The sequence below is a fragment of the Talpa occidentalis genome, unplaced genomic scaffold (genome assembly GCF_014898055.3).
Source record: "Talpa occidentalis isolate TD23 unplaced genomic scaffold, MPIMG_talOcc4v2.1 talOcc4.4, whole genome shotgun sequence".
In the NCBI taxonomy this organism is placed as follows: Eukaryota; Metazoa; Chordata; class Mammalia; order Eulipotyphla; family Talpidae; genus Talpa; species Talpa occidentalis.
In genome coordinates this window covers 17,085,025-17,112,638 of record NW_023604295.1, presented here as the reverse complement: position 1 = coordinate 17,112,638, position 27,614 = coordinate 17,085,025, and the positions used below count along the sequence as shown (strand labels likewise).

The following is a 27,614-nucleotide window of genomic DNA, read 5'->3' as shown; positions in this document are numbered from 1 at the left end:
TTGGATTGTTAGCCTTTGAAGACACTTTCAGGGACACTAAATATTCTCTTAGCAACCCACTGAAGGTTTCAATTCTAACATCCCTTATTTTGTAATTTGCTTCTGATCTTTTGTACAACTGTCTTTGTCTTGGAGTTTTAAATTATTACCACAAAGTTATAAAAAATCACTTTAAAAATCAGTTGTGAGAAAAATGGTAATTTGACAAAAATTTAGATTCATAATGCTAACAGGTGACCTTGAATCCTTTGTTAATTTGTTTTTAATATTTAAAAGCCAATAAAATTATTCACAACATCTCTATTCTACCAGCCCCCAAGCGAATACGTGTTGAACCAACAGTTTAAAGAACAAATTATATATTCATACAATACTAGTTAGCAAAATTAGGGAATGAACTACTGATTCTTGCACTAATTGGATTTACTCCAAATCACTCAGCTAGTGAAAGCCAGAGGTGAGTATATACTACTTGATTAAAACATAAAGTGGAAAGCAGGCCAATACAAATCATGTTCATACAGAGCAGAACAGTGGGGGAAAGAGACTGGGGAGTGAAGAAATCACAAAGGGGTGGGGGTTATTAGACATTTGTATACATTTGTTAACACTTAAACACCACACCTAAAATCTGTGTATTTATTGAATGTAAACTCCAATTTTAAAAGTTGTGTAGAAATCCAAGTTAGTTACAGGAGTTTTATTTCCTGCTTCTGGACTTTTGGGACTAAGAATATTCACGTAAGTATCAACGAGATTCTCACAGAAAATTAAGAGACAACAATTCTAAGTATAGACTCCCTAAGCCTGTAAAACAAAACTCTTTTTATAGGTCAATCATTAAAAAGAAAAAGCAAAAATGATTTCTTAAAAATAACCACTGAAGCAAACAGATAACAAAATACTTATTTTATTGTTGTAAAATTAAAAATAATCGACAAGCATATGTAGTTATACTTCCAAAGCAGAGCAATACAAATATATAAATTATTGCAGTTTTAAAAGAAAACAGATAAAGTCTTAAACCTTTTTAAAACCAACTTCTTTTTTCCTACAGCAGCTTTTCTTTTTCCAAACATCTTAGCACAATTTTGTAAAATAAATTTCTAACACCAAAGAGATTAAGTTCAATGAACACAGATATGCTCCTCAAATTTAAAGGTTAGCACACAAACTGCAAAGTCAGGAATGGCAGTTAACAGAAGTCACTACTAAGCAATTTCAAATCTGCCGACATGGAGGCAGTAGAATGCAATGTCTACATTTATTGAGGAATAAACACACATTTACTAAAATTCCCTTTGATTAATGTTGAGTTGAAGGAAATTCAATTAACACTTTTTTTTTTGAAAATTGGAGGCCAATACTCAATACCCAACCACAAATTTCCTCAAATAATTATTTCCACCAAATACAATTAAACTCTGAAACAAAATCAATTATCTCTGCTTTATAGACACATCTGAAGAAAAGCTTTTTAAAAATTTTATACGGAACTTTTCATAAGTATACTTAAAATACTCAAATATCTTACTTCATTATAAGCAATAGTAACAGCAGTAAACTCTCATAAGTCAGAAAAAATAACACTACAAAAGTTTACACTATATCATTTAAAAGTCTACATGTCATATAACCTAGTTTTATAGTCACTACCTGACCCTCTTACTAAGCTACACAAATTATTCTTTAAAAATTCCTACTTAAGTTCAGAGCATATACATTTTGTATTACATTTACAACATTAATAACACAAGCAGATTTCTTCTAAAACAAAATAAACCCAAACTGGTAAACATTAACACAGAAATAGATTCAAAACATTTTTTAAAATCTAGCAAAAACTGACAAGTTTCAACAGTGTAAACATCAAAGCAGAAATATATAAACAAAAAAGAACTTGAAACCATTTTTCATTGGTAGAGAATATGGTAAAGGGAACAATGCACAAGAAATCTCAAGATGCTAACAAAAGAAAAATATGTATGACTAAATTTCTGAAATCACTTTCCAACATAAATTTATTTTTTGGAAAAGCTATATAGCAATATTTATTAAGAAACTTTACACCCTTATGCCTAGCAATCCATTTCTATTTACAATAATGAACTTGTTATCTTAAAATAATCCTCATGTGTATATAAAAATGGGCACTTTGTGGTGAAATGAGTACATACTTTGAAAAACTAAGAACATTTCTCTGCTCCAACATTGTGCACAAGAAACTATATAATGGAACATTCTGCTACCTACATCAGCTATTTGTGTTTACTTAGTGCATGTCTTCTTTTTTAAAAAAGACTAATTTGGCTATTAAAAATTAGGATCAAAGGATGATAACCTCAAAGTAGAAATTGTTAGCTTAATTAAAAGGTTGAACAGATATTAAAGTTTTAAGGAGTGTGTAATCACATTGTGTTTATCAAAATCACTTTTGATTTCAAGCTAATTTTTTAAACCCAACTTGTCTATGAAATCTAATGCAAAAAGAAAATGTTTTATTTCACTCCCCTTAATTATAGTAATGAATGAATGGCAGTCTCTCTTTTGCCATTTTTGACACTGAAATTACACAGAACAGCAGAGTATGGTAACCAGTATCTGTGGTATTTTTTTTTCCTCTCAAGGAAGAGCTCAACTCTGTCTTTTACCCATATTTTAGAATATTCAACAATTGTATATTTAATTAAGAAAAAAAGGAATATAAATTCACCAAATATTTGGATAAATGCTGTACAAAATACAAGTTAATTTACTGGAATATTCATCTGAATAAAGTACTAGAGTACCAGCAGACATTTTTTAAGAGCACCTTTCCTTCAAAGAGCTTAAGTAGGAATATTTAAATGGAATAAATCAAAAGTACATGTACAAGCCTATCCAATTGTTCCAAGTCCATTAGGAGAACTACCTATTTGCCAGAAGCTCTTTAAGAAAAAAGCACTTTCTTTGGATAACACTGTTGTATCAGGAATGCACCATATGGCTCATATTCGGGAGATAAGTTATTACTGGTATCAAAAGCAACACATCCCAAACGTTCATGGCTGTCCCTAAGTGATCTAAATAGAAGCAGAAATGTGTACTAGCACACATTCTTAGTGAATTATGCCACAAATGTAAAGTTAAGTTTGAAAATGTAACCTTAACAACTAATCACTAAGATACTGGCATCACCAGGAAATGTCTTTTTCAACTTGTAAATTTATAGATTTTGATATTGCACTCATTCAATTTAAAGCTTATCAAAACTAAGGCAATGCATCCCTACTCCCTGGATTTTAAATTCGTTTTGGATAATGTAAAGGATCCAGAGAAATTGAAAGCAACTTTCAAAAGCTCCCTCCATAAAGCAGTTATGTCTTACTATAAAGAAAACAAAATCAACGCGATATCAGTTAAAACCTCTGCACCTGCCCCCCCCCCACCCCATCTAAGCAAATCCAACTCATTTTGGCATTACAAGAAAATTGTTTTCTACTAGAATGAGACATTTCTTTGCTTAGTCAAAAACTGTGTTCAAGTTTAAAATCTGACCCAGGCCAGGGCAGGCTGCCAAATTTAAGGCAGAAGTCATTCACTCATATCTTTATGCATGAAGCTGCTAAGTTAATGGGCTTTTCTGTAGATCCTTTCAAGCAAAGGCTCTATTTCATGAACACATTCTAAGCACCAGTTGAAAACAGAATTTAGAGCCCATTTTAATTCTGCATCGGTGATAGTTTTTATTATAATACATCATTAAAAGACTTATCTGGAGGTTTGACACACATTTATTAGTTAAGAACTCTTTGGAATCATCATAGGCAACTTTTAAGACTATCCTTTTAAATAAGGATAAGGGGTAATTTTTTAAGGGATAATTTTTAAAATTAGTTTTGTTTATTTTGTGTCAAGCAATCTTCTCTTTTCTCCTGGATTTTAAAGTTTATTAAAATACCCCACAATGCTTTCTTTGGGCACTAACTTCAATGATGTTGATAACAGAATTTGGACAGTTTAAGGATTCTTAAAACTTCATCTGAAGTGGTACACAGAATAACTTTCTTTTAAAGATAGGACAATTTTGCAGTAAATTCAATGCAATGGTAGATAACTACATTTGATGTAGAAGAAGATTGGCTTAATTCTGTCTAACAAACCATTCAGAATGAAAGTAACAATGAAGTAGAAGAGTCTTTTACAAAATTCCATGGGGACAAGTTGACACACAAAAACTAGATTAGCATTTTCTTCCTGAACTAATTCAGAATTGCTTTTGATAGAAAAAAATAATGTTTTTTATTTTCTTGGATATGGGCTTTAAAAAGTTAATTCCTCTTTCATAAGAATTCTTAAGAGGTTAAAACAATTCAACTAGATATATTTTTATTCCAAAATACATTTATCTTTGGAAAATAACAATAATTGTAAAAATGGTGTATTAGAAGAATAAATGCAGTGATCTAAAATATGGGTGAACATACTCACACATGAAATTTACATATACAGAACCATTCAAATACACATTTATAAAGAGAATGGAAAGATACCTAAAATAGCACTTTATATATAAAATTTTCATAGTAAAATATTGTTCATAATAAATAAGGTGATATTATTGAAATTCATTTCCCTCTTACAAGTTACCATTAGAGTTCAGACTAATTTAAGAAGTTTGTTAACTTGCTATTGTTTGAGAGGTGAATTACATTAAAATATGTATAATAAAATTACACTGTAACAGTATATTTAAGTAGTCACATGTGGTACAAGTTAGGGAGGGCCATTAGTAATTATGGGAAAAATTCCCCAAATAAACCAAAACAATTAACCCTAGAAGACTAGAGAGTAACAGTCTGTTTTATTTCACAAAGATGCTAAATATCACCTTCAGCTCTGTAAATTTTATGACTATAAAAAATGGACCACAACTTTCTTCAACTTCTTTGAAGTTTGCACGTGGCAGACCAATTCATGACATGGCATAGGAAGTAAGTGTGTTTAGTTCGGCTGTTTGTGGGTAGGTGTCCTTCCCATTTGCAGGCATGGTAATTTTGAATAGTTCTTGAGAAGCTGTTCGATGGCAACATGGCGGACATGGAGCTCTGAGGCCAAAGAATCTTTTTCTTGTACTTGGTGTGTTAACTCTTCAAAAACCTCTGTGAAGATTTAAAAAGCAATTTAATTTTTTATACACAGAAAGGTGATCCTGTAGACTAATTTTTCAAATACACTAACTGAAATGAATGTATTGGGTAAATGTTCTCAATGAAAGCGCTCTGACAGTAAGGAAGCAGCTGTGCTCTGCTCATCCTAAGAAGCTGTATATTTGGCAACTGGAATATTGTGCTGTTTTTCCTCCATCAAATGAAATTTAAGAGTCATAAGCTATGATTATAGAGATGCACAGCAGAAATGGTGGTTATTACTACTCTGAGACACTTTTCTCAATTCAAATATATAAATAAGTTCAATCAGTAAATAAAATGACGTTATGGAATAAGAACTGCCCTTCTGTGAGGTTGCAGAATCAGAGTTTCTGAACTTCTGAATCCTTTCTCCAACTCTCAGGCGTCTCAGGGAAATAAACTATGTTTTAGTTTCTTCTTATGTATACTTTAATAACAACACAGTGAGCAACTCACAGAGTTAAATGACGATTAAATGAAATTACACTTGTAAAGTGCTTACCACAGAATAAGTGCCTGATAAATGTAAGTTGCTATTACTATTATTATTTTCAATAATAATAATAACTCATTTTGGCATTTAGTATTCTGGGAGGCTCTGAGGTCATGAAAGTCTACTAGCTTTGGAGTTAAAAAGACAGGGGCTAGAATCCCCAATCTCTTAATGACTGGGTGGATGACCTTTGTAAGCAATATAACATCTCTAAAGGGCAATTTCCGCACCTCAATGGAAATTAATTGGAAATATAGGAGAAAACTGGGGAACCGAATTGTTAATTGTTAGTGTTAATAGCATTTTATTTGGTGATGCTAAGGAATTACTAGCTGGTATTTTTTTAGGTGTGATAATGATTGTTTTGAAAAAAACCTTTTTCATAGAAAATTCTGAAATGTTTATATTAAAACAACATGTTATTTTGAATTTGTTTCAAAATAACTCATGCTAACGGTGGGAATGAGGGTGTGAAGGGAGTGGCTAAAAGTGCAAGTGGAGATGAAGAAAAATCAGTTATGCTTTTGATAATAGTTGAAGATGGTAGAGTTAGGTCAAGAGTTTCACTGTTCCTAATGTAAAGAATTAACTACAGGGTTAATACCACCTGTCTTAAATGACTGTTAAAGAGCACACTAACACAATGTCTGGCACCACTGTAGGTAGTCAATAAAGTGTTAGTAAGAGATTTAGTTAGAGATTAAGTTGTGGTCTCTATTCTCACAAGAAAAACCTATTTCCTTTGTAGTTCATAAAGAAGTTGTTTTCTTATCCTTTTTGCTCTGGAAACTAGCAGGTTCTAAACCCATTTCTAAATTTATATGCAGATAAAGCTTATGCCCTGTTTTTTTGTTTCAAAATTTCTATATGTATCTAAAAAGCATTGAGACTTATTCTTTACCCTGTATTTGCTGTCGGAGCTTTGCATTCAGCTGCTTTACCTCACCAAGAGACATCGAGTTCACTGAAACATGAAAATATATTCATTAATACCACAACCTAGGAAAATAACTTGCATATATCACAACAACATACCTTATTAAAAATAGGATTATCTGCCAACATGACATTGAGCAGTACCCTAGGATTCATTCATCAGCTCTTGGAAGTGTGGAGCTTTCAAATCCTGACTACAACCCCTAGAAAAGAACATTTTATATCACTCCCAGAATACCTCCACCTGAATCAAAAGTTTCACCAAAAAATGCTGAGTATTGCATCCACTGGATTCTGATACTTCCTTCTGTTTCAGTTTTTGAAAAGTGCTAGTCACTATCCATCAAGCTGATATTGCTCATGCACGACACAGTTCATGATCTCAGTTTAAAGTGAAAGTATTATAGAAATAGTTTAGTTTGAAAAATCAATTTGTCTGTTTAGCTATATAACTAGATAATTCATGCGTAGAATTAAGAAGTTTTATAAAAGCATACCCAAGCTTCAAAATCAACTGATTTTAAGTCAATCAAAATTATTTCAGCTTCTGTGAGTTTTTATAAAAATAGATGCAGAATGAATGAATCACCTTTCCAACATTAAAGTAAGTGCACACATTACCTTTGGTCTTTAGTAAAATGTCGGATATTTGCTTCTGAAATGCCACCTCTAGTCAATCAGTCTTGTAGGGATTAGCAACATAACAATGTGTTTTAGATAATAGTTGAGAATGAACTGCTAAATAGTATGAAGCTGCGCTTTCCAATTAATCCAGTTTACTAATTTAAAATGGCCAAATAGATGATGGGACTGTAGAATTCCAAAGCTTAGGATACACTAAGGAGTATTCCAGAGAACTGACAGGGAGTTCTAAGGTATCTTATTCTTGCCAAGGTGAACCTGTTATTTAAGTACCACATTATCAAATCCTTAATCCTACATCAAAATTCTTCACATATCACACACATATAAAAATGCAAACCAAAAATCCAAACAACAAAACTGCACTGTTTACCTTTCCATTTTACTTACATTCCTCTCTGCTGTATTGTGGGTGCTGCATCTGGACATTAGCCTCTGGATTAGAGATTGTCTCTTCTTTTTTCTGTGCCTGGTTGTGACTATGTGGCCACAATACACTTTTATGGCATAAATTGGTACCTGAATCTTGTAACACAGAAAGTCCAAAGTCTGTGTTCTCTCTCTGTTCCAAAATTCTTTGTGTGCAGTTTGCAAGGCCACCTGGACTTCCAGCTATCCATTTCGCAGAATACTTTGGTACTTGGGAGTCAAACTGTGGGAGTAACTTTTTATCCGGTTTATGCTGGAAATTAAAGAGGGGATGCTGGGGATTTTTAGAACACTCATTTTCTGAATCCAGATCCTTATTTTGTGCATACTGTACAATCCAGTTTATCTTCTTAGTCAAAACGGTTTTAACTTCTTCATAGGTACTTTTTGAAAGCTTAGATCGTGGACAATCCTGATTTGCAATCAAATGGAATTTTTCAAAGCAGTCTCTATGGCCTCTTAATGATCTGGTGTGCAAGAGATTAGATTTTGGTACTCCTTTTAAGGAAAAAAATAAACAGAAGATGAGAAAATTTTAAGTTATTTAAAAGTTGCTTTAAGAATATACAATATACAGGGCCTCCCTGGTGGCGCGGTGGTTGAGCGCTGGGTTGCAAAGCTGCCAGCAGCTTTTGCAGCGCCGGTTTGATCCCTGGTTGCTCCCTGGCCACCGGAGGAGGGTCCCACATGGCGCGCAGACCTCTCCTGCTGCCCGCTGCTCCCCTCAGCAGTGTACTTCACTCCTTCTGCCTGCTCTGCTCCCCGCTCTGGCTCTGGTGAATTCTCTCACCCTCCCGCGCTTCTGACTGTACCCAGTGCTTGTATAAACAAATAAATCTTAAAAAAAAAAAAAAGAATATACAATATACAAATCTTAATAAAATATGCAGTCACTGGTAGTTTGTTAATTTGAGGAAAAGTCCTAAATAATATTGCTATTAGTAATATAAAATATGGACTAATAATGCAGCTTCTTCAATTTAACACTATTTTCAGTAATATGAATTTTTTACAAGTAGCAAAGTCTTTCCAAGGACTTAATAAATTTAATTTGAACTTCACACCACATATATATATATTTAAAAAAAGCCATTTTTTATTTACAGAATTTTGACCTTACATTTTAAATGGTTTTTTCACTAATCTGCTCTGAAACACTTGTAAAAATTTCTATTATAAAGCTCAGTAAGAGATGAGCTTGACAATTTTTTTCTCAACAAAAACATATTAAATATTATCTTTAAATTATTAGTTATATTTTTACTGGGGGACCAGAAAAATACACTTATGAAAGCCTCAAAAATTAACAAACTATTTAGATTTACTTTTAAGAAAAAAGCATCTAAAATGAAAACATTTAATACATTTCCACATTTCTATTTTATACTTAAAATGTATCTCAAAATATAAAAATTCATACATATCCTTATGTTCAAGTTACATTATTAAAGTTAACCAACAGTGTTTTTATGCTGATGGTGAATCAGACATGTGGAGTTGAAAATTAATACTTGCCAGAACTAACCAGCCTAAAAATGCTTAGTTCTGAAAACAAAGTAGAGAGCCATTCAGGTGCTAGGATTTAAAAAAAAAAAAAAAAATTCTTGCCAACCTATCAGAAAAAAATACATTTTGTATTCGTGCTTTGTTTTAAAAATTGAAGTCAAAACCATTTTAGTAACTGAACTCCAAACTCTAGCTAATAGTAAAATAATGGAGTATTTGCACATTAATGATATTAAATCAGGCATAAAAGTGCTTGTGAATATTAATTTGCTCTAAAAAGATATAACATCAGCCAACATGGGACCTGCTGAGTTTGCCAAAGCCAGTGCTACATAAATGGGTTCTCTATTAGCTCCTTCACAAGTGAGCTATGTGAGCACATCTTCTGAATACTAATATAATCATAGGTGAACAACTTCTCATGAGGTTAACTCAAATATCTCAGCCTTGTTTTTTCCACTAGCACAAAATTGAATTTAAACAGAACTTCATATACATTTTATTTATCACTTTGCCACTTGTATTGCAATTCTCTGTCTCTCTGTCTCTCTCTCTTTCTCTCTCTGTGTGTGTGTGTGTGTACATGTGTATTTACCAGTTATTGTCTTAGGTCAGATTTCTAGCAAGATTAAAACATTTTCAGGGAAAAATCTCAAAGCTCTATTTGATAATGTAACTTCAAAAATCAGGTAAATTAACATAAAAAGTTCACAAACCTTGTTGATTAGAATAAAATTGTTAAAAGTTTTGTTATTGTATATCCTTTAGATCATGAATAAGACAAAACAATAGTTAGTTCAAGCTGTAAACCAAATAAAAAAACCAGCAGCTTCATTCTGCTGTTGGATTCTAATACTGCCCCTGTGTAAACAGCAGGTAGGCAGAAAGAATTTGGAACCTGCTTACTGCTAACTTTGGAAAGTTTATTAAGGAGCTCCTATAGGTCTCCTTGCCAACAGCTGGCAAGCTAGTGCCCCCAAAACAGTGAATAGTCTCATTTGCAGCCCACTGCCACAGGGCTGATCCAATGATTTAGTTGAGTCTAAACATAGTAAATTATACGTTTCTACTTCAGTCTATAGGAAAGAATTCTTCAGCATATAAAAAAGGATTTTAAACTAGGCTACACAAAATAATTGATTTTTTGCTGTGAACTTTTGGGTATTTATTTATATAAAGAAATTAAATAAATATAATATATAAAGAAAGATATAAAAAATTATACAAAGAAAGATTTAAAAAATTATATACAAAGATTTTCCTGATGTATCCCCAAAGCTTCAACAGGTCAACATAATAGGATGTCTATTTTAAGAATAACAAGCACTCTTAAAAGATTTCTTTATCCAGTTTTGTTTCTTAGTAATTCATATAAGTTTTTTTTTCCCTCCAGAAGAAATTTTTCTCTTAACACTTGTGTAAATGCCTAAATCAATGCTAGCAATCCAGGCAACAATTATACACATATAAGTAATCTGTTGAGATACACAGCACAATATTCAATAGACTATGAAAATACATAAGTGTAAAATAAATTTCAAGTCTTTTAGACAATCAGGAGAAAAATACCCTATGAATTAAGACATGAAAAAAAAATGTCATGAGCAAGAAGAGTTCTGAATACCTTGTACATTTCCACTTAAATGTCCTATAGCCTCCTCAAACTCACTCTCCTTAAACAACTCATCCTCTCAGCAAACTACTCAAATCCCAACCGCTATCAGAATTTTCCCAGTCTGCTACCCCACGTCAAAGAAGGAACATGGATGTCTTTCCTGAGATAGCTTCCCCCTCTGTCTCCCATCCGAGAGGTTTTGTCATCCATCTTAAAAAGGTTTTTTTCGCCATAAAATTTAGCACATTCAAATCTTTCTGCTTCACTCTATTACCACTCCCGTTATATACTATCTGGGTCATCAATCATCTCCTAAATATTTAAATCCTCTAAAAAGTCTTCTCCAACCAATATAGCTGAGTTAGTTTATCAACCAGATTTTCAAATTGCCTCTTCCCTGGCGTTTATCTCCTACTAGAAGCCAAGTCCTCTGAGAAAAAGGACCATACCTGTTTTACATGCATTGTTAATGTAATAGTGCCCAGCAAGTAGTGCATACACAAAAAAGAGGAGTTAAATGAATAAAGGCAAATTAAAATTATATTAAAAATACCAAAACCAAAGTTATTACCAGTTATTAAAGATCTACTGCAGTGAAGTTTTGCCCATTCTAGCAAGGATACCAGTATGTGCTTTTTTTGGCCTGGCTGCTCAGAGGATAATTAAAGGCATCTTCCCGTGAGGTTACTCCTATGTGAGTTTAATGGGGCCACTAGTCTCAGGAACTGACAAGCAGCACTATCATAGAGAAGGCATTCTTTAGCATCATTCAATCTACCAAGTAAAATGATGAACTTCTACTCAGTTATCTATTTTAAAAGATATTTACATATACAAGGTTGTTTTATGTAAACTGCAGCTCATTCTTCCAGATATATACTTCTAGCTTTTTTAGCCCACTAAACATTTAAAACTGAAACTGAGTTTTAAAGCTCAATTTGAAAATACTTGTTTTATAAATATACTTTAAAACATCCCATTCAGGGGCAGAGGAAATAAAAAATTTCAGAAATAAACACAATGACTTCTTCATATACTTGAAAAAATTACTTTTTAATCTAGAAAACAACATGAGTAGCCCACTTAATTTGTTTCAGCATTAGATGTCATTTTATAAACTTCTGAAGTGATTATGTTTTTTCCACATCATCAGTTTGAATTAATGTAAGAAAAACAACCATTGCTATTATCAGAGATCCCAATGAGTTTCCCAACTGACTTTCCGATTTTAATTGCATTTAAAAGTGTAAACAGCTCTGAGCACTAGTTTGTTTCCTCAGCAGTTTTTGAAAGGGAATGAATCTGAATGCAATTAAATAAGTTGATATTTTTGAGGAGCTGAGTTGTAAGGAATTTCTAATCAGTTCAACAAAAATTGCACTACACAAAGATTGCACTACAACTTCTTTACCAATAAAAATTTTAAAAACCAATGACTTGGTATGTTGACTATTATGAAAATGTCTTTAAAACCTATCTCAAAGATAATCATGTAACTATTTTTAACAAAAGGTCATTATTATTAAAGAACCAGAACCTTAGTTGGCAATGATAATTGCTGATTTTTTAAAAAGTACTAGTTTCTTCTGGATACAGCCTGTTTCAAAATTTATATAGGCAGTCTATTTCTGTATAGTAATATTTTAAAATTCCTATTCAATAGCTTTTTTCTTTTTTATCTTTTCCTACTTTTATCTGATTTTATTATGCCATTCTCAGATACTTTGAAAATGCTCCCACTAACCCATCTGGCATGCTAACCCTACTTTTATTCTTTAAATCTCTCTTTAAGAATCAATTTACTTTTAAAAAGAATTTGTTAAACAATAGAGGAGTGAAAGTCACTCAAATGTAGATCTTCATTTCTTACATTTTAAGTATGGTAATATTCAATCTGCCTATTAGAGTAACCTATTTTTTTTCCCTAGTCATAACTCAATGGCACTAAAAATAGTTACAAAATCTGAAACACTTAACTTCCACCACATGTCCCATTATCCTTGGTGTTTACTCCCAGTCCCTGCAAGACCTTTTTTATGATTCGGTGGTAATGAGGTAAGCTAAGCAATCTTTCCCTGATGGTTTACCCGCTGATCCTATCAATATCACCATCTCTCAGCTGACTACTCTGATGCTACATGGCTTTATACTTCACACATTCTTGAGTATCATCTGACTGCCTTATGTATGTTTATTCTGTCAATATGACATCATCTTGTATTTGGTGACTATTTCATTTCCAAATTGCAGGAATGAATGGCTTTATATAATCTGTTGCTCTAAAAGTAGAGCAAATATATATATATATATACACATATATATATATAACACAATACAATCTGCATTTGAATGTAAAGCTATCATACACATGTTTTCTCAGTAGTAGATCTGGAAAGCTCTAAGAGAGTGAGCACTGCAACTTTTACTTCTAACTTAAAACAAAATCAGAGAACTGGCAGTATTGGTTTTCCAAATGGTGGATTTGTATGTTCTTTCTTAATATTTAAATAAGGCAAGAAAAATTCATTATGATTTAACTCTAGGTTAACATACTGTGAAGTAATTTTAAACATATTGCCTTCAAATATGACCAACATTTGTGCAACAATTCATGAAGTTCTGCTCTGAAATCTTTTTTTTTTTTTTTTAATGGAGGCTCTCATATTGCCCAGCTTTAAGAATTTTCCAAGAATCAGGTTTTTTTGTTTGTTTGTTTTTAATGATTCTCTTATCTTGGTTGCAAGAAAGGGAGAACAAGCACCTCAGTGTTTATTTAGTGTCCACATTAAGAAATAATCCTGTGCTATTTTAAGCAAGTGTTACTTGTAAAAATGGGAGGACAGCTTAACTTCATTGAAAGAATAAAAGGATTAAGATGTTACTTCTTTGTTTTTGAGGCTCAGATTCCCATTTCTGATAAAATAGAGAAAAATCTTTGCAAGTAAAAGTGGCTGACCCATAGTCTAGATCTATACTGCAGAGAAGTTTTGTTTAGCCTACAAGTGTTTTCAAGGAAAAACACTAGAGTCTCTTACAATTTTCAATTTTTTGCTCTCTTTAAATCAAAACCAGAAGGTCTGACAGCAACTGGCTAGTAATGAGACGCTACTACTCTATGAAAATAGGGCAAGTGCTCAATTCAAATAGCCCTCATTCCCTTCATCAGCATACAGGTACTTGTGACTTAGCAGGTTGGTGGGCAAGTTAGTGGCACTGGTACCACTCCTACGACTGTGCACAGATGTAGATGTGAACTACTTCAGTGTAAACACTGCTTGCCCCATTCCCATGACACTTTCAAACTCATCTAAACCAGATCACTCTGCACTTGATGCACAAGCAGCACAGCAGGCAAACCATGATTCAGGAAGAGTTCTAACTAGTATATCTATTGCCATTCATAGCCACTCGGCAGGAGGATGCTCAGACTGTCTACCCTGTCAGTGACTAAAGGTGAAAGATCAGACTAAAGGGGAGAAGGCAAGGATGGCTAGTTGGTGCAACTACTTCCTCCCTAAACCTACAACAGGACAGAGATCTTCCTTTGGGAAATTTGTGTTAGTGGTCCCATGTACCTTAGTGAGTATGTGGTAAATAGTAGCCCATTCCTCTCCCTCATGCCTTTAGCTGACTCTGGAGACACTTAAGAGTCTGTCACATTCCAGTACCTAAGATACTGTTTTAAAGTAATAGGTAATTACTTATCCCTGCACTGGTAGCAGATGGAATTACTGGCAACCACAATATGCCAATATACAGATGGATTCAGCAACTTGCATTTCCACATTTTGAGAATCACTACCCTAACAAAAGATATATAAACAGGTGGTCTTTACACAGCAGATTTCAACTTAGAGCTGTTTATTCTATTTTAAATGTTTTGCGTGTGCTAGGATTAAGTCACTAATCAAATCAACTTAACCCAATAAATGAATTATAAGGGCAAATTTCAGTGAGCAAAGAGTTCAGAGATGTTAAATGATAAATTTCAACCTTAAGCAGAGGTAGAACTGAGCTCTTACACTGACAGAAGATACATAAACTGCAAATAACTTCTCAAAAAGAAAACCTCACTCATACAAATTTACTTTTTCATGGTAACAGTTGGAAAATTGGGGGAACACACCTACATAACAACTGTTTATTACTAACAGGGCATAAAAAATAACAATCCACATTCAATACTACTCCCTAATTTAGCTACCTGTTTTCTAACCAGCGTCCACCAGAACCTTCTGTGATGACAGCCATGTTCTCTATACGTCCTCTCCAATACAGTAGCCATTAGTCATATGTAGTTACTAAGCATGTGAAATACACCTAGTGTGACCAACCAACTAAAATTTTAACTTCATTTAATTTTAACTAACTTAAATGTAAATAACCACACTGTGGCTGGACAGCCATATCAGACAGGGCAAATTGTCTACAGGCAACTGGCTAAGCAAAAGGGCACCTGGGAAAGGAACATGGATGGAACCTATCCACTTCTCACTACTGATGTTCTAATGTGGGGTGTGAAGGTCACAGCAACATGGAATATAAAAACCTAAATGTTTTTCTAGTGTACTAAAATATGTCAAATTTAAGCTTCAATTTTTAAGTGCACAAACAATAAAGTTATATTATAAAAAGTTTTAAGTAAATAATAGAACTCAAGTAACATGGTACTTGCTCCACTTGTCCCTTAGGTAATGACATTTACTCTAATGTTGTACATGTGTGCATGAACAGACTCCTAGAAAGCTACTCAAATTAATTATAACATGACTTAGTTATCTGCTTTAAAATACTCTTTTAACTATGTGGCATATGAATATACTTATTTTCAGGGGAGGGAAAAACCCTTTCTAAACATAGACAAGGTTGAAAAGATGTTATATAAAGAGCCTCAAAAAAAAATGCCTTTACAATATCAGAGAAGGTAATTTTTTCCTCTTTTTTATTATTTTATATATTTTTTTTTACATCATTCTTCATTTTTTACAATGTATAAAGAGAAGGTAAATTTATGGGTTCAAAAGTAAGAAACTGATAGTCATAAGTCATTGTCCATCATCATCTGACTGCTAAATGCTCAATTAAGGTTCTGGCTGATTTAGTTTCTTATAAGTTAAAAAAAGCAAGCTGAATACTGGTCTTATAGCTACTACTAAAACATCAGCTTTGCATTTCAACTTCGTTGTATACATAAAAATCACTGTTCCTGAAATTCTATTTGACTTTTGCTTAAATAAGTGCTTTAGTTAGCAACAGGCTAGTGAATGTGAAGGCCATATATAATTCAATTACTACTATACAGATAATAAGTGGCAAAAATTAAGACTGATAGGAAACAATCACTACAACCCACCAACCATTTGTTTAGAAAAACTAATGCTAAAATAAAAATTGATGACTCATACTGTAAAATGCTAAAATAGAAATACTGTGACTATGTTAATTGTATCATAGCAATTCTAGAGTAAAAAGAACTCTGACCTAAACAAAAGGGTTGAAAACTGATGCAAGATAAAAATTTCCATAGTGAAACAAAGTTTTTTAATGATAGATTACATAGTATTAGTTCAGCAGTAATGGAAGACATTGGAAGAAATGATATAGGACTGTAAATTGGGGCATGCCTTTGACCCAAAAGTCTACCCCTTGTAATTTAAGCTATGAGAATTTGGAAACAGACATCTAAATAAGATGGAAAAAATAAGATATGTACATGTGAGAATGTTTTAATATTGGTAAATTGGAAGCAAGCTAAGCATACATGAATGGGATACTGGTTAAGTGAGCTATGGTACGAGAGAACATGCAACATTTAAGGAAAAAAATCACCATGGCTGGATTTCACCTACTGACATGAAAAACATGTTCTTAATATAGTAAATAGAAAAGATGGTTATTAAATGGTATATACTGCCAATTTCATTTTTTAAACATAATTTACTGCCCCCAAATACACAACTGCAGAAAAGTATTAGAGTATTAAGATACTGCTGGATAATAGATGGGATCTTAATTTTTTTTTTGCTTCTTGTATTGCTTTTTCTATAAAAGACATAAATTACTTTTCAAATGGAAAAAAAGGGGAAGCTATTTCCTGCAAAGCAAAATATTTTATCATTTGTACGTAGAGATAATGTTAGATATTTTAAATAATACCTGTAAAGAAGTACATTTTGGTTTGGTTTAGTTCACAACACATTAGGCATTAAGTATTCTACTGTTTGTTCCAATGAATGAAGTGAAACAAAAATAGTTAAGATATTAAAATATTAAAAAACAAACATACCTAAAATACCATAATATCCTTAATTTCTTAAAAGATTGTGAGAATTCATTTTAGGCTAACAATGTTTCTAGCAAAGAAAGTATTTAACTTCAGGTGAAAGCAGTCTCTTCCCAAAAAGTGAGATCATAGTCAACATACAGTTTTAACTGGCAATCCTTGCAGAGGCCCAAAACGTTAAAGGGCATGTGACAAAAAGACTAAGAAGTGAACACAATTTGTATTACTGATAAAAAAGAAAATGTGAAAGGATTTGCTGGGCAGGTGCTATATGATGGGAATAAAAACAAGAGACGATCCTACCAAAACCAACTCATAGGAATCTAGTAAGCTCAGGACAAAGTCAAATCTCAATGTACTTTAAACATTCAATCATTTTGGTAACGGAGAAGCTTTTCAATATACAAGCCAAATGTAAACTTTTCATTTCATCTTGGGAGATGAGATGAAAACAAAACCTTTGTACAATTTAAATTAATACTAACATTGCATCACATACCATAACTGCCAAAGGACTGCAATACACATCAGCTTTTGTGATCTTCACCACAGTCCAACGTAAGGGGTGATGTTATTTATCATCACCTCTATTTATTATAGTTAGAGGTTAGGCAGCTGCATATAGGAAGGAGAAGTAAAAGGTGTTTAGTGCAGAGCAACTAGATTAGCAAAAGCAGGAAGTGAAAAGGAAAGGAAGGGACAGAGAGTACATACACATGAGTGGCTTGGAGAGAGACCCCAGAGGGATTAGAGATGAAGGTGACCAATTAAGCAGCCACCTGGTCATGAAATGCATTACCTGTCATGTTCGGGTATTAACAAGCCAACCTGAAGGAAATAGTAAGGGATCAATGAAGCGTTCTAAGATGAATGACATTATCATATTTTACTTTAAAGATCCCTGCGGTGATCCTGAGAACAGGGAGTGTAGTGTAGGGTAATGATGGGGAAAGGTGGAAAAAGTCTCTAAAATTACTTAAGTGATTCTTGAGGTAATGTTAGTAAGGAGGAATAGGGTCTGGACAAAAGAGAAGCAGGAGGAAGATGGAAAGTAGGGAAAAGGCTGCAGAGTATCAATAGGGCTCAGGGGCAGACTGGAGAGGGTGGGATGGAAGTAATGATAGTAACAGGGCTGCTTGGAGCTCACAGGCTAATCTATTTTTTTTTCAAAGATTTATTATTTATTTATACAAGCACTGGGCACAGTCAGAGAGTGGGAGGGTGAGAGAATTCACCAGAGTCAAAGCAGGGAGCAGAACAGGCAGAAGGACCGAAGTACACTGTTGAGGGGAGCAGCAGGCGGCAGGAGAGGTCTGCGCGCCATGTGGGACCCTCGCCCAGCGGCCGGGGATCGAACCAGCACAGCAGAGGCTGTGGACAGCTTCACAGCCCAACGCTCAACCGCTGCGCCACCAGGGGAGGCCCTAAACTATTTTCTTTTTAAAGATTTATTTATTTATACAAGAGCTGGGGTACAGGCCAGAGACGTGGAAGGGTGAGAGGATTCACCAGAGACAGAGTAGGGAAAAGAACAGGCAGATTGATTGAAATACACTGCTGAGGGGAGCAGCGGGCGAGGCAGGAGAGATCTGCTGAGCCATGTGGGTAGCTCCCAGGCCAGCTGGGGATCGAACTTGTAATGCAGAGGCTGTGGATAGTGTCACAGGTTGTGTCTTAACCCCTTGTGCCACCAGGGAGGCCCTCACAGGCTAATCTACTATTGAAAACTGGAAAACTATCCTTGTCAGAGCACACAGCTTGAAAAGCAGGGCCTAGCATAAGATTACAGTCCAAACTTATCACCGTGTCTGTACAACTTGAAATCTTGAAGAGCCTGGATATATTAATTCACCAAGGAGAGTTTTTCTAAGACTGGTCATTAGTCCACCTGTATTTCTTGTTAAAATGCAATCCCTAGAATCAGCCTGAGGCCTACTCAATCAAAATTTCCAGGGCACACAGCCTGGAGTTCTATGTGAACCAATGCTGAAGGAATATAAAATGCATGTGTACATGGAAGGAGATAAATTTAGTTAAGAAACTTAAATTCAAGACACCTTTAGAATATCTAAATGGCGAGGTCTAGCTGTTTGGCCTGGTGACATGTTTGTGGAGTACTTTCTGTTAGCTTGCAGTGAGAGAAAAAGGTGAAGTATGAGAACAAGAAAGGCGAGGACAGAATTCAATGAATCACTAAGACTTCAGGAGCATGTAATAGGCAATGAACCTAAGAAGACAGAAATGTGGGCAGAAATCATAAGCCTGAGTGATTTTACTATAGAATTCAGGGAGTCAACCTATTTAAAGGAGAGGAAAATGTTAAATGTCAGATTTTGAAAATGACAAGGAACACAAAATTATTTGTTGTGTTGACAATCAGGTGGTCACTGGTAAAAGCAAAGAAGGTTAGCAAATTGTAGGGGTACTTAAGAATAAAATGGGAGGCGAGAAAGAGCCTGAATAAAAACTGCTCTTTAAAGAACTATGGTTTAGGGAAAAAGAAAGTTTTTTCCTTTTTTTTTTTTCTTTTAAATATGCGAGTCATAACATTTCTGCCACTCGAATCATTTTTTTGGTCAATTTGCCAAATTACAGAGAAGATAACTGTAGGCAAGATGATGAGTCCGTATAAAGTAAAACAATTGTAGGAGAGGGTAAATAAATGAGTTAAGAAGAGTAGATGACAGAAAAAAGGTTGTTTACAAAAAAGATTGTAAACATGAAACTATCTTAACTGAGAATTATGAGATTTAAAGTTCTTCTAATTATCAGACACTTAGTTAACGGAAACAGAACTAATCCTGAAATTTTCACTTGTGTTTGCACTGTCTGCTTCCACTTACTTGGAAACTCGTTCTGCGAGTGGAAGACTAATCATTAAGTATGTTAGTCTCTATTACCTGGATGCCTTGAAGGATGGGGAACAGCAATGTTAGAACCACTGCTTCATTACCAGCTGACACCTGCATGATTCTTCCGCAAATGTCAGTCTGCAGCTCAACTTCCTTGTCTCTTCTGAGCAGTAACTGGCAAGACTGTCTTATATGTGCCTTATCTTCCTAGGTCTTCCTTTTTCTGCCATCCAGTCCTTCAGATTATTGTCACACAGCTCATCAGTAGTGTACATTTTGGATATCCCTCCAAATGTGTATTAATCATACAATGACATGGGTTAAAACTATTTTCAATTAGGAACCCAAATTTTTTTCTTTGCTTGAATATTCACATCTGTACAATTCATCTTCAACTCTACCTAAAAGTTACTTAATATCTCCTAAATTCTTACAAGTCTATGTCATTTTCTTTGGAAGCAAAAATGATTTAGGCAATTTTGCTTTTTGGACTTGATGTCCCTGGGTTAGAACTTTTGAGCTGTGTAATTTTGGATTAGTTATCCAGCGCTCCACTTTCCTTATTCAGCAAATTGAACACAGCACCTATCTCAGAGTTGTATTGAATAGAATAAAATAATGCAAATAAAATTACACAACAACGGACAAACAATATCTGAATATTAATCTGGGTAAACCACTGATCTAAATGTTTAAATGCCTGAAACTCTTGGCAGTTGGACTAATTTCCCCCAACTAGAGAGTGATATTTGACTTCCTTCAGAGTAGAGCAATAACCTATCTTTGATTTCTTTCTTCACAGGTCAGTATTATTTGTAATAGAAAAATTACCTTTTATTTCTGGGCAACTGATTTTATAAATTTTCTTTTTTAAAGATTTATTTATTTATTTATACAAGCACTGGGTACAGTCAGAAGCCTGGGAGGGTGAGATAATTCACCAGAGCCGGGAACAGAACAGGCAGATGGCCGAAGTACACTGCTGAGGGGAGCAGCGGGCGGCAGAAGAGGTCTGCGTGCCATGTGGGACCCTCGCCTGGCGGGCGGGGATTGAACCGGTGCTGCAGAGGCTGCGGGCAGCTTCGCAAGCCAGCGCTCAACCGCTGCGCCACTGGGGAGGCTGATTTTATCAATTCTAGTAACAGTTACAAATTATTAGTCTTGAAATGTACATCCATTCACTGAGATAATTTTGACCTAAGTATTTAAGATTTCAATCTAGATTTGTTTCCATATATCTCATAAAACATTTCACCTTTGTCAATACATTGGGATGAATTATGAATTTGAACAAGAATGCCATTTTAATGTACACTAACAAATCATTTTATTTATAATTATGATCTTACTGGTAAGATATTCTGAGTGTATATTCTGCTTTGTTTTCAACCTTAAATCACTGATCTAAGCAACATACTTTTTTATCACTGATTTTTAAATATTTTTATTGAGGTTAACATTGGTTTAATTTCATCATTGGTTTAAAAAGCACTCAGGGTCATCAAATGCCTTTGGTTCTTCATTATGAATGCACGTCACTATAATGGGGTGTTCCATAATGCCATGTGTAAAACAAAAATCTAGAAACTTCAATCTAAACGTAAGTCCTTTCCTGCTCTGTATTTGGGGGAAAATACTATGTCTGTTTTTTATCCTCTTGACTGAGAAAGATAACCAGATTATCACTGTCAGTATTATTGGCTACATTATATATATATTTTTGAATGTGCTTAAAAAGTTCTCTATTCATAAGACACACAAAACTTTAAGTAGATTCTAGAAAGATCTCAAGAAATTCTATGAAAGGGCAGAAATATATAACACTTTCAGGGGAAAAAAAGAGTTTAAGGGAAAAAAAAAATATGAAGGACAGTCCCCAGAGACTCCTTTAGATTGATTCATTAGTTATTCATTCATTAATTCTTGGCAGTCCTTGTTCTACTACTGAGTATATACTAGTAAGTATAACAGACTTATCCATTTTTTCATGACATTACAAATTTGGAGGGGGGAGAGAGAAAATTCTAACGTATGGCAGGAAGAGAAGAATGCTATGAGGAAAAGCACATGGGGTAGGAAGTGTGGTGGATGGAAGGAGCAGTGGAGGGCAAGAAAGGAGGCTTTGAGAAAGTGACTTTTTAAGAATTAGGGTAGGCAAGTTCTTCTGTGAGGTTACCTAGCAGATACTTTAAGCAAGGATCTTTACCTTCTCTACGCTTCCTACCCTGATATTTTTAGTCGCGGGGATTAAGCTGAAGGGATTTGTTTACTTATTTACTCATTTCAAAAAGAGCTATGGGAAGGGTAAAATGAGTTTAGCTTTAGACATATATTTTGACGTGCTTTATGAGCTACACAAGTGAAGATAATCTAAAAATTAGATATTTAAAAATTAGATATATAACAGTTTGAGGGGAAGGAGGCAGGTGGAGAATCACTAGTTATCAGCATAAAAAAGGTCATGAAAGCCCAGAGAGCTTAGTGTGGCTGGCAGGCCTAGGAATGAGCATACCAACAAAAGAGATAAACGCAGGAAAAAAGGAGACTATAAAGCACACGATCAGAACTAATCAGAGGTATTAGGAAAATCACCCACAAGTGACTGCCATCATCACAGAGGGACTAGTCTACAATTGCTAAAATCAGAAAAGATCAGCATTCCAGAGTGATCACAAAAGCTCTAACATCACAGACTGGGATCTGAACCCCTTCTGACTTGCTTACTATCAGTGCTACTTTAGGGCAAACTCAACTTGACCCACAGCCTTTGTTTTACCATATAAAAGGCAGATACCGCTACTTACCTCTCATTCCTGATAGGCAAGCTCTGTGTTAGCTATAATAAATGTTGAATTTAGCTGAAAAATCAGTTGGTAAAGGAAAGGTTTCCAATCTTCCTAGTCATTTCTATCAGATATTTAGCTATATGCTTATCACTAATGAGAGGAAGTGCATATGAATCAGTTCCTTTTTAGGTGGGTCTATACCTTTAGCCACACTAATAATTTAGAAGGCAACTGCATGTGGTCTCCCAGTCAGTAAGTGGGGATTGGAATCCAGACAGTCAGGCTCTGGAGTGTGTCCCACACCTGGAATTTTGGACTCAGTTTGGAAACTCTGCTCCTAATCACTATCCTTCAATTGCTCTGCAGCTTCATTCTGAGCATAAAGAGCAAACCTAATCAGAGCCCCAATGCTTATACTGTCAGGTATTCTTTGAATGAATGGCAACAACTGGAGTTCAACCTTCTGAATCACTTCCTGGCACAATAATTTCAAGATTAAGAAATGAAAATATGAAATTGCTCTTACTGGTAACAACTGGGTATCAGTGTGACACTATAAACTAAGGCATCTTGCTAAGGAAACCCAACTAGTAAGTGGCAGGATCAAGATCCCCAGCTGGGTCTGAGTGCAGAAAAGCAATCATCCCTGAAAAGGGACTGAGGAAGGTGAAATGACCATGTTAGTTTGTTATGCTCAGAGGTTGGGAGAAAGCAGGGAGAAGTTTTTCTAAGTTTACAGTATCAACCTTGCTTATTCACACAAGTTTCTAACAGAAGAAAAAAAACTGGAACCACTTTATGAACATTAGTATTAATCATGACATTTTACTTACAGAGATGGGTGAAAAACCTGAAAACAGCTTTCAAGTCCATCTGAGTTCTGGCTATACAACCATCCTCGGAATATAATCTGTTTGCTAAAAATCCTTCCAGTTCAATCCCGAAGGTTAGAAGAATCATCAGAGCATAATTTGCTGGTCTTAACTGCAGCTTAATTTTTCCTCAATGTAGTTTAAGCCTTTAATTACTAGAAAGGCCTCCCTATGGCTGATTTTGCTAGTTGCCTACTCAATGTTCACTGTCCCCTTCTTTGTAAAACACTGATTTGGAGGAGCTTTTACTGGATTTAATGGCAGTAAAATGTATAGGAAATTGTTAGGTGGGACTTAAGGACTATTTAGAGGCAGGAAAGACTGTTGGCATGTCCCTTTCCATCCCTTTCATTAAATTAAAATGGTTAAATGCACTAACTCATCACTGCAGTAAACAGAAAAATATTTATTTGCAAGTATTGAGAACATCAAGAAGAAATTTCTAAAAATGTTTTTCTTAAAGGGTTTTTTCTCATGAAGGCTTAATTGGCATTTTAAGATATAAAACCTTGCAAGTGGGAGGAATATTAAAATGAAATATTTCTAATTTAAATACTATTATTTCAAAAACAAAGGACTTATATCATGCTTATATACCAATTTGTTATCAGAGATAAAATATTTATAAAGATAGTACCTGAGAAATATTTGTATATCTCCTACTAATGACTGAGAACCTATTAAAAGGCATATAAGAAAGGACTAGGAAAGCAATTATGACAGCTTAGGTTTCTGCGGTCGAATTTCATCACAGTGTAAAAACTATTAGCGATAATTTAGTAGGAAGTTCTGGTTAGGAAAAATTAGCTGACTGCATAGTAAGGATAACCAGTTAGGATATTCAGAAAGACAGGTTTCTAATATTAGCCCTAGCAATTAAAATGAGTACTGAAAATAGATCAATGGAATTACATAAGATCACATACACCAGAATCAGATCTTTAGGCTTCAAAGCCCAGCACTGCCATTTATTGCTGTGTGACTTCAAAGTCACATTTCAGTTCTGAAGGTTCAGTTCCATCATCTTTAAAATGGATAAGAGTTGTTTTGAGTTGGATAAGACTTATCTTGAGTTAAATAAGATAATCTATGTAAGGTGCTTATTTAGTGCAGTGTCTGCCATGTAACAATCGCTCACTATCACTACTAGAGCAACAGTGGGCAGTCCAACTACCTGGTCCTCAGTTCCCCTCAATATGCAAAACACAGGTTTGCACTGGGTAACTGCCAATGCCCTTGTCCATCTCAAATTAAAATCTACAAGGTAGGGTCTCCCTGGTAGTGCAAGGGGTTATGCACAACACTATGAAGCTATCTGCAGCCTCTACAGCACTTTTGAGTTTGATCTCTGGTCAGGGAGCAACCCACATGGCGCAGCAGGCCTCTCCTGCCTCCCCCACTGCTCCCCTCAGCAGTGTATTTCAGTCAGTCTGTCTATTCTGTTCCCCACTCTATCTCTGGTGAATCCTCTCACCCCTACACCTCTGGCCTGTACCCCAGTTCTTATATGCATAAATAAATAAATCTTTAAAAAAATCTACAAGGTAAAAGATTGCATAACAGTAACTTATGTCCAAAAAGCAAAAATTCAGATCTTTCATTCTACATGATTAAGGAATTAGAAATTTAAATACTACATAAGCATCAGATTTTTAAAATGAAATTAGTTCTAATTACTATAGTCATTAAAGCCAGCATTATATGTACTATGTATAACCCATAGGAAATCAATGATCGCCTATTAATTATCATAATCAGCCTCTACAATTCTTCTAAACAGTATAATGGCAAACTGTCATAACCGATATGATCTCAAATGGAAGATGAATATCATGTAATTAACTACAGGTTTTTACTTGTCTACTTAAGATTATAATTTTGACTTTCATTATGGAAAATCTAAAGATGTTAATTTGGTGCCTACAGCAATTTCTAAAAGACAACGAATCTCAAAGTAAATACTAATGTATATGTTCTTCCTACAATGAGAAGATCTCATATCTCCTGCTTAGTAAATAGGAAAGTAAAGGCGATGAGAATTTCTACATAAATAATCCAAGAAAAAGAATAAAATACTGTTTGGAAACTTCAAAATCTAAAGGTCTAACAATCTTTACTGAATTGTTACAATCAAAATTCAAATTTCAGGCAAACTCTCTAATGGCAGGAATATTCTTTATAGTGAGCCATAAATATGTTTTCAAAAACCAGAGTTTTATCATGATAACGTGAAGATAAAAAAAAATTCCATATATTTCTTGGAGGGAAACTAATGATATTCATAGACACTTAACCCAAATACTTTCAATATAAAGATTACTTCTTAGTATTTGTAGAACTTTTCCATGTACTCTTAAAGATACTATTAAATATTTTTAAAATTTTTTCCTTTTAAATTAAAAAAGATTATTAAAGGTATATATGTGAGCACTGAAAAAGAGGTCACATAAAAATCTAAAAATGCTTTCCAGATAAGATAGAGTCCTGGCTCACCTCAAGACCTAGCAGGTAGGCCAAAGGACTAAAATTACATTTGTCCCTTCAGTTTATTTAGCTCTCAATATTAGAAAAACATACTGAGTCTCCTCCCCCCACCCACCTGTTAAAATCTGACAACCGAATAGGCTTTTAAACCAGAAAACGTTTCCCAGTCAATATTTCTGTCTTAGCAAAAAATGGCGTCAGTGCCATGGAGGTTAAAAAAATAAGCTTTTAATAATAGAGGTGCTAAAGTCAGCTTTGTTTCCAGAAACCCCCATAATCTAGGAGAGCTCCACATTTCACTCCAGGCACAATTTGCAGTCATTCAAGAAATTTAAGCTCTACCTCACAACGAGTGCAGCATAAAGTTGTGTGACAATCTCATGCCATAAAATGAACGTATAGGGTGCCCTTACCGTCAATATTTAGTTCAAAACAAACGTGGCAGAAGGACAGGGTTTCTTTGTCTGTTCCCAGCTTACAAACACTGCAAACGTTGTCATCATTCAAATCAATGTTGACAAACTGCTCCTCATCGTTCATAGTGCCCCTGAAGAAACCGAAGAGGAAAGTTGCGCAATCTCAAGAACTTTATGTTACGACAATGTCAGAACTTCTAGGAACCCCGAGGGATGCTGTTCGCTGTCTATAAAGCCACCGTCCTCTCCAAAAAGCATCCCAGGCTGGTACTTGACGACCCTACCTCTAGTGCGCAAAGACTTAAAGCCACTAAAACTTGGAGCCGCGCGGGAGATGCATTCAGCCCGGGTGCCTTTTCTTTAATCCCAGATTTCATTCAGTAAAGGGGATCTGGAGAAAGGCAGTTCGGGGTACGCGAGCGAGGTCCCCCCCAAGCCCCCCGCTAGGCAAGGACATGCTCCGCGAGGCCTTCTCAGCGACCAGGTCCCAGCACCCGCCCGGGGCCGCTCGGCGCGGGAGGACGCCCCGCTCGGGACCCCGCTCCACCAACTCCACCGGCACCCGCGGACGCGCGGCGCTAACTCGGCGCCGCCCGCCGTCCCGTCGGGGTGGGCGGCCGGGAAATGCACGTGGAAACGCGAACACCGGGGCGGGCGGGCGCCCCGGCCGTGCCCCCGGCACCCGCACCCCCGGCCCGCAGCGGCTCCCCGGTGCGGGTCCCGCACGGCCGGGGTTGGGGTGACCACCCGGCCGGGGGGTTCCGGCGGCCAGCTAGCGCTGGCGGGAGCACCGCGACGCCCCGCCCCGGGCTCCTCGTACCCCCAGGAGCCGCCGTCCGGCGGCCACGGGACCCCCAACCCACCCCGGCGTTGGGGCGCGCGCCCGCTCCTCCGGGAGCCGCGAACCCGCCTCCGTCCCTCGGTCGGTCCCTTGGCCCGTCGGGGCGCCCCGCGCGAAGCAGCAGGAGAGACGCCGGGATCCGGGCGCGCTGGCGGCGGTGTCGGGGGGCGCGGGGCGGCTGGGGCAGTGGGGGCAGTGGGGGAGCGCAGGGGCGCAGGGGCTTTACCGTGCGGCTCGCGGCTCCCGGCTCCGCCACTATTGTTTCCGGCCGCTGCGGAGGCAGCAGCG

The 27,614-nt window shown here is 35.8% G+C and overlaps 1 protein-coding gene and 1 long non-coding RNA gene across 3 annotated transcripts in view; one reads left to right on the top strand and one right to left on the bottom strand.

Moving 5' to 3' along the window:
• LOC119257263 (uncharacterized) overlaps positions 1-27,614 on the top strand; it is a 133,495-nt gene that overhangs the window by 57,613 nt on the left and 48,268 nt on the right. The window contains exon 4 of one of the 2 annotated variants that reach the window (XR_005127985.2): positions 23,549-23,996. The exons of the other annotated variant lie outside the window; for it this stretch is intronic. This is a non-coding gene — a long non-coding RNA (uncharacterized LOC119257263). Of the gene's footprint in view, positions 1-23,548; positions 23,997-27,614 lie in introns of those variants that run through there. 2 annotated transcript variants of the gene reach the window in all.
• CUNH21orf91 (chromosome unknown C21orf91 homolog) lies at positions 925-27,614 on the bottom strand. Its single transcript, XM_037525076.2, has 5 exons — positions 27,553-27,614; positions 26,483-26,616; positions 7,633-8,169; positions 6,566-6,628; positions 925-5,141 (listed from the first exon to the last, which is right to left on the bottom strand). The coding sequence occupies exons 2-5, from the start codon at positions 26,607-26,609 to the stop codon at positions 4,984-4,986; spliced, it is 885 nt and encodes a 294-aa protein (XP_037380973.1). The 5' UTR covers positions 26,610-26,616; positions 27,553-27,614; the 3' UTR covers positions 925-4,983.